The sequence below is a fragment of the Triticum aestivum genome, chromosome 6D (genome assembly GCF_018294505.1).
Source record: "Triticum aestivum cultivar Chinese Spring chromosome 6D, IWGSC CS RefSeq v2.1, whole genome shotgun sequence".
NCBI classification, from domain to species: domain Eukaryota; kingdom Viridiplantae; phylum Streptophyta; class Magnoliopsida; order Poales; family Poaceae; genus Triticum; species Triticum aestivum.
Genome location: NC_057811.1, coordinates 483,159,171 through 483,167,117, shown reverse-complemented (window position 1 = coordinate 483,167,117; position 7,947 = coordinate 483,159,171). Strand labels below are relative to the sequence as shown.

The following is a 7,947-nucleotide window of genomic DNA, read 5'->3' as shown; positions in this document are numbered from 1 at the left end:
GTACTGAAATGCGAGCCCAGGAAGTAGATGCGTAATTGCCTAAAACGATGGAAATGCAAAAAAGATGGTTCATTTCCGAGCTATCGTCCTAGCTAGGATAGAGACAAAAAAACGAGATGTTATTTAGTACTCCCTCTGTAAACTAATATAAGAGTGTTTAGATCACTAAAATAGTAATCTAAACGATCTTATATTAGTTTACGGAGGGAGTACATGTATATGGGCAAAAGTGGATTTACGTCTTGCAACCAAGAGGCAAGTGGGTTAACTGAAACTGTCTAAGTTTTTCCCTTCTTGTTTGAACGAATTTGTCACAGTAATCTTGTGTTTTGACAAGATGCCGGAGTTCCTGACCGAGCTGATGTTTGTTATCGCATTATGGGTCATGCAGAGAATATGTCGAAAGAAGCTGGCAGCGTGGTGATATCCACAGGAGAAGACGTGCTGCTTGGAAATTCACGGCTGCCAGAAGAAGCTGAGGGAGTGGCAATATCGCCAGGAGACGGCATGGCCCCTGTACATTCTCCGCAGCTTCAGCAGCAAGAGATCACTATCGACCATGGTCCGCACATGTCCAGATGAGCTGCTGAAAGTAATAAAAGGAGCCAATGGCATGACGGGCGCCTGGCAGCAGTAGCCGTGGATGGCCTTCAGAGTCTGGTGCCTCCCAGTCGCGGCAACGACGGTTCTGCTGAAAAGAAGCACGAAGCTTTCCGATCCTGGTTGCTGCTCCTGATGTCGCTGGTTGCCACTGTCACCTTCACCGCAGGGCTCACCCCACCCGGTGGTTTCTGGGCCACCGACGACAAAGCCAACGTGTACGTCGCTGGTATGTCAGTTATGCGCAGCAAATTTTACTGGAGGTACTTGGCCTTTTACTACAGCAACACGACCGCTTTCTTCACGTCCTTGATGACCATTGGAATGCTCGCCAGAAACATAAATAACCTACGGCCCACTGACTTGCAGAGTAATATTTTCAAATGCACTGTAGTTGTTTGTTTTCTGAGCTTGGGGTGTAGCTATATCTCCGGAACGTGGGACGGATCGCCTGGTGGACTGACTTACCCCATTGGTGTGTTTCTACTCAACATTGATTACATGTTCGTCCTGGCTTGGAGTCTGAAATTGATGCAAAGCCGCAGTGGATCCAATGCAATAAATCCTTAATAGGTTGGCTTACTGCTATGGATAAATTAGTACAGTAAGGAAGAAGATTTTACAGAAGAAACAAGAAGAGAAGTCCTTACAGCAGCCTGCCTTCAAATTTATGCCGTCACAGGGGAAACAATTGGCCTGATTTCGATTTGTAAACGTGTGTGAGAACTGGTTTTGCTATTCAAGACTCCTATTTGTAAACGTCAAGTTGTAATTTGATTCATGTCAAGAATACTCCATCATCTCTTTTGTGGGTTCAGATTGGCTGAATTTGCACAACAGTCACCTCATTCTGCCTCTGCGAACCGTCAGATAACAAACAGACAGCCTAGATTTAGCTTCTAATCTGAACCGTTCGCCTCATTTTGCCAGCGTGGACCGTTTTCTCCTGCAGCAGTGCGCTGTAAATATTTACTGTAGCACCTAATCTGAACAGTTTGCCTCAGACCGGATGGCTCACAGAGAGCAAAGTAAGTGATGTTGTAGCTTAACTGTTTTGGTTTCTCAACGTGAGCTAATCGGGAGCGGCCGTCTTTGTCAGCTAGACCTCCGCATTGTTGGTGGTCGCACAAAAATTACTAGCTATTGAGATATACGAAGGAAGATGGTAGACGCAAGAATGCCTTCGAAATTTCTCTACGAGTTGCATGATGTGAAGTGATATCTAAGGCCATCTCCAACAATCGCCTGCAACCTAAGCGGACGCGACCACTCACTCACTGGAACCGGTATTGAAGCGGCGCCGATTGCATGCCTGTTGCGCACGCCTTCTCTCCACATTGAAATGACATTCGCCTGCCCGCCTACCTTTATTAAAGCAGTGTGTCCCAAGGAACCTATTCCGGCGCCCTAAGCGCCACATGTCCGTTCTTGTGCTGCCCGGAATTAAACACCTCTCTAATTGACACCTCGCATCCGCCCACTATTTAAACGTGGCCAGGCGCCGGGCGAGAACCACACCACACCTCCGCTCTTCATCTCCTCCTTGTACCTTGCCGCACCGCCGAAGCCGGCACTGCTCCGAGGTGATGCACAACCGAGGCCGGCACTACCTGGACTGCCCAAAGGAGGTGCACCGAGGCCGCCGAAACCATCCTCCATTTCGCTGTAATTGCTTGCCGGAGTGGAACAACCAAAGCTACCTCTGAGCTCTGATAGCCTCAGCGCCGAGGCATTGCTGGGCGAGAGCTCTGGGGCAGAATGTGGTGATGTTATGTTCTGAGAAGCAGGGCTCAATTATATCGTAATCATTTGCAACGCAACAACACACTGGAAAATAACAGTATAAAAACAATAGAACCGAGTTTCAGTAAACAAGGTACTCCCTCTATAAACTAATATAAGAGCGTTCAGATCACTAAATATCTGAACGCTCTTATATTAGTTTACAGAGGGAGTAATATTGACTAGAAAATACTCCCTCCGTTCCTAAATATAAGTCTTTGTAGAGGTTTCAAATGGTGACTACATACGGAACAAAATGAGTGAATCTACACTCTAAAATATGTCTATATACATCCGTATGTGGTGACCATTTGAAATCTCTAAAAAGACTTATATTTAGGAACGGAGGGAGTATTTGAGAACGGAGCACTGGAACTACGAGTGGCGGTGCTCCAGGTTTTGTTTGTGTAAACGCCGCGGAGGAAAGGAATGGGACAGCTGATTAAAACTGTTCATCAGTGTCAGTGCGAAACGCTCAACAAGCAGAGCGCAATCTACGACAAGCACGCGACTGCAAACATCTGCCCGTCAACATCAGAGTGCAATTCAAACACACGGCAGGTAAAATAAGATGCACTTGGTTTTACCCAACAGTTTCAGGCAGCATGTTTAGCACAACAAGAATACACCACATGAACTGCATGCTCAGGTACCAACATAACAGAATCACGACGGCGAATCCGTAACAAGTTAATGCATGGATACATTTTAGCACAACCAGGATACATCCCATGAACTGCGTGCAGGTACTAACATAACAGAATCACGACGGCAAATCCTTGACAGTTAACAATGCATGAATCATGAACGCAACAATAGACTAACGTAGCACTCGTCTCTCAAGTTACACAGGAAAAACAAGCCTTACCAGCTAGTACTCTACATTGTGCACACGAGCAAGATCAACAACTCCCCAACCCGAGTGCCTAGAGGCTTCTGCTGCTGAACATGTCCACTTGTAGCCCAAGCTCAGCACTTACCGTCTAAACGTGATCGTTCGCCATCACCATCGTCGCCATTTTCTCCCGGATCCTGTCCAGCTCCAGCATGAACGCGTCGCACTTGGCCCCGTCGCCGCAGATCTCCCTCCCGATCCCGGCCGCCTTGCTCATCAGCGCCGCGTACCTCGCCGCATCCTCCTCGCGCCGCGCCGCCGCCACCAACCGCCCCTCCTCACGACGCTCCAGCTGCTCCTCCCTGAAACCGTCGGTCCACCGGGCCACGATGTATTTCTCGGGTATCTCGTCGATGCCAAACTGCGTGAAGAGCCTGAACACGTGGCAGCAGAGGATCCCGTCCCTGGCGAACTTGGCGCACTGGCACGTGTATGTGTCGGTGACGCCGGACTCGACCGACACCTCGAAGGAGTCTCGGTCGTACTCCGGGTTCTCGTAGTTGGAGGCCTTGTCCAGCCTGTACAGGGCGCCCCTTTCAATCTCCTGCACCTTGAACGCTGTGGAGTGGAGCAGCTCCTTCTGGACCTTCAGGAAGATCTGCCTTGTGTAGACACGTGATGCGTGCCTTTCTATTGGCTGCAGTGAGAAACACGAAGGCTCGGTTGCCGCTTCCAGTGCATCTTCCTCGTCCGTTTTTTTGATCTTATCTTGCATCTCCTCGTACTTTTCAATCAGATTCTCTATCTTGTCCTTGGGAAGCACGTTCTCTTTGAACAGTGAGAATGCCCCCTGGCTGCCTCTGGCTGAAACGACAAAAGGGAAGAAATCTTGCATGAAATAAACAGGAGCCCAGGTTTTCCTCATCTCCCACAGCAACTGTAGGTACTCGTTTTCACTTGCATCATGTCTCTGAATGAGTGCACTCCATCCTTGTTCGAACTCCGTCTCTGTCAGTGAATTGTCAACTAAGATGTCCAGCTCTGCTTTCATGTTGCCTCTTGCTGCCACAAAGGCTGCCATCTTTTCCTGGGCTTTACCATTCCATCTGCAGAACCTGTGCCTTGCTTGTGGCATGACCTCGGCTATTGCTTTCGACATGGCTTCGTCCTGGCTTGTTATGACTGATTTTGGCATTTGACCTCCTCCCATCTCTTGCAGAAACGTCTGGAGCATCCATTTGTAGGTTTCAGCTTTCCGATCTTGCAGCAAGGCACATCCTAACACGATTGTTCTCCCACGGTTATTCATCCCAGTGATAGGAACAAAAGGCATGTTGTGTCTATTTGTGCTGAAGGTGGTATCAAACGATACGAAATCACCAAAGATTTCATAATCCATCCTCGACCTTGCATCAGTCCAGAAAATGCTCCTAAGCATGCTGTCTTCATCCTTTTGCACGGTATAGAAAAAACATGGGTCCTGGAGCTGCAGTTCCTCGAAGTGGTTCAGTGTTTTTTCAACATCTAAGTTTGCTTTCCTCCATTGTTCGGCAGACTGCAAGATCAGTGCCTGTTTTTCCTTTGATGGCAATTCCCGAAAAAAGGCACTCATTCTTCTTAAAATCTTGAGAATTTCTCCGGGAGGCACCCTGCTTTGCTGAAGAACTCTTGAGAATGACCTCTCTTCAGGTGACATGTGTTTTTGGCTCGTTAAGAATCTTGTGAACGAACGGCTCGGAGATAACGGATGGTTATGTTCATTCTGAACTGCTGCGATCACCCACTCTCCCTTGATAAGCTTCACGATGATCTTTGCCTGGCAATTTGTCTTCTCTATGACATTCTTCTTCCTCTTCCTCTTCAGGTTCAGGTCCTCAACTAGCTTTACCTTGCGATTCCTGTTGCAGTCTAGCTGAAACCTCTGTCTCTTGTAGTTTCTTCCCCTGACCACCACGAAACCAGTCTGGAGAGCATATGTGTTGTAGTACTCGTGTGCATCTTCGAGGGTTGGGAATTTCATTCCAACTTGCGGTGCTTTAACAGTGCCCAGTGCCTCAGGGGCAGGATAGAAGAACCTCCCTTCCTCCTTTTCTGACTCACTCCCAGAGCTGCTGTCTGAATCACTTTCACTGCCTGTATCGTCGCTAGAAATGTCATCGATTTCCATAACATCATGTTCTTCAGTAGTCTGCAGCTGCAGTGAACGGTCCACATAGCTGGCGCTTCTCTCCAGTTTAACTTGCAATGCAATTGCCGCTTCTGCATTGTCATCCATGAGCTCTGCTGATCGTTCCTGCAGGCAAGCGCATAGTTTATATTATCCCCTGAGTATATTGAAATGTCCAAAATACCAGTACTTGCTATATTTTGTTTGGCTTCCATACCTCACGGTTGTTGCTGAGCAGTTGTATCCTTGGTCGTCTCACCGGTTGTTTGCCAGCATCCAGACGTGCTTGCTGTCATTTCAATCCAAGTTAACACCAGGCATTAAGTAATTTCTAAGAAGGGAAGGCAAAGCAGTGACTCCAGGTACCTTAACGACGTTGCACGCAGGTGCTGGTGTCTTCTCATATCCCTTACTACCCTGTGATACAGATATGTGTGAGACGCAGTAATTCAATGTGTCTGCCTGTTTTCTTCTATGTTATCTACTGATAGATGCACAGATGAGGGGATAAAAGATGTGTTCAAGTACCTCTTCTCCATACACCTGCACTTTGCGCAGGATCGGCACATGGGAGCCATCATCCCCAGCCACAATGTATATCACTCTCTTGTTCGAGGAGCTCCCGGGGGTTTTCGCCGAACTGTTGTTGGACTTCGCAACCTGCAACAGTTCCAAAGAGCACACTTTCACTCAAATCTACACACCACGCATAATGCCAAGTCTCTCCTCAACAAAGGGCTCCAGTAATCTTACCACTCTGGAACTGGTCGGAGGAGCAGCAGCGGCTGCTGGCACCTGCTGCGCGTGGCCACCTGCTGCCCGCGCCGGCAGCGCACTGGCCGTCTGAACAGCCGGCTGCGCCGGAGTTGCGGGATCTTCTTTCGCCTGAAACGAAGCGATTTGTCACGCATAAACCCTGCGCGGCGGAACATGTATGGTGGGTTTTGGCGGGGCATTACCGTGTAAGCAGCTAGATACTCCTCCATCGCCGGTGTCCGTCGCCGCGAGCGCGCTCCGGCGGAAGTGGAGTGTGAGTCTAGATCCGGATTCGAATGGGCGGAGGAGCGGGGAGGCGAGGGGTTGGGCCTGGATCCCGTGGGGCGAGGGTGGGGAGGGGAGGTGGCAGCTGGATCTGGGCGGGGAGGGAGGATACGGCGGCGACGGCGGCGGCGGCGGCCGCCGTTGCTGGAGCGACGGGGAGGAGGAGAGGTAGGTAGGTATCCTGCGCCGGCTGCGGAGAATAGGGTTATGGGAGAGAGGAGCGGAGTTTCGCTATTGGTCGCCTGTAGCAAAGGGTTGACGCTACGACGCGCCTGAGCGCGCGCACATGGGCCGGCCCGACTTGGGTAGCCCAAGCCAACGAGCGGTTTGTACGGCCTCTTTGATTAGTAGCATTCTCAAAACACGGAATAAAAAAACATAGGATTAGAATGTCATGCTCACCTCAGTCCTACAGAATTTTGTGTTTGTTGATTGCATCATACGAAAATTAAAGGGTTCTTTCAAAGAGATTTGAGTGAACACAATAAATCCTATGGTAAGTAGTACAAAGAAATCCTTAGAAAACAATCTATAGGATTCAATCCTATGAATCAAACAACCAACATAGGAAAAATTACAAAGGATTCTAATCCTCCCAAATTCCTATGGAAATCCTTTGAATCAAAGGAGCCCTTAGTCACTACCTTGGCACGATCTTGTTTTCATTCTTTTATCATCTTTGGGTCTTCTCTACCGGTTTTCACCATTCTCTTTAGATTTTTTGTTTTTATTAGTTTTATTCTATAATTTCCTAAATTGCCCCTTCATTTTTTCCATTTTTCAAATTTATCTATTTTGTTTACTTTCCTTTTCATTTTTAATTCTAATACATGCATACTTTTAAAATTATGATTGTTTTAATCTATGATACTTTTTGAAGTTAGTGAATACTTAAAAACATGCATACTTTTATTCTATCATGAATATTTTAAAAATTTGTCAACATATTTTAATGTTCACTAACCTTTAAAAATTGGTGAACATTTGTTTTGGCAATAATACATCTTAATTCTCTCAAAAAACTGATATCCTATTTTATTTAACTAGTTTTCTGTAACTAGCAAACTGAAGTATGTCCTAATATATATCTACAAATTTTTAAGTTATCATGACATAATTTTATTGAATATACATTGTGTTACCATCTGTTTGGAATAACATATAAACGCAACACCAAAGAGCTAGTTGATGTTTTCTTGTCTTTGATTTAGGAAAGTTATATAGTTTCCAAAAGTCAAAAAATCTCGAAAACATGGGGAATTCTTTGGTCTGCGCCAAAAGACGGAGCGAGGAGGCCCACAGAGCCACACGCCCCACCCCAAGCGTCGTAGGGGGTACGCCCCTAGCTCATAAATACCCAGAAAACTTCCTTCGAATTATAGCATCTCTGGGAGAGTTGGCTGCAGTTGGAGCGGCACTTGTCCCCACGTAACTGGATCGGCCGCAGCCGCCGGAGGGGGCCTTGTACGACCAGTACCGGCCGATGTGGTGTCCGTTCACCCACATCTGCCCTTTCCCCATG

General features: G+C 47.5%; 1 protein-coding gene across 1 annotated transcript; it reads right to left on the bottom strand.

Moving 5' to 3' along the window:
- Positions 1-3,027: 3,027 nt before the first annotated feature.
- On the bottom strand, positions 3,028-6,637 carry LOC123146201 (protein FAR1-RELATED SEQUENCE 7). The gene is made up of 6 exons (XM_044565812.1): positions 6,344-6,637; positions 6,138-6,269; positions 5,913-6,044; positions 5,751-5,801; positions 5,602-5,673; positions 3,028-5,510 (listed from the first exon to the last, which is right to left on the bottom strand). The coding sequence occupies exons 1-6, from the start codon at positions 6,368-6,370 to the stop codon at positions 3,366-3,368; spliced, it is 2,559 nt and encodes an 852-aa protein (XP_044421747.1). The 5' UTR covers positions 6,371-6,637; the 3' UTR covers positions 3,028-3,365.
- Between the last annotated feature and the right edge of the window lie 1,310 nt (positions 6,638-7,947).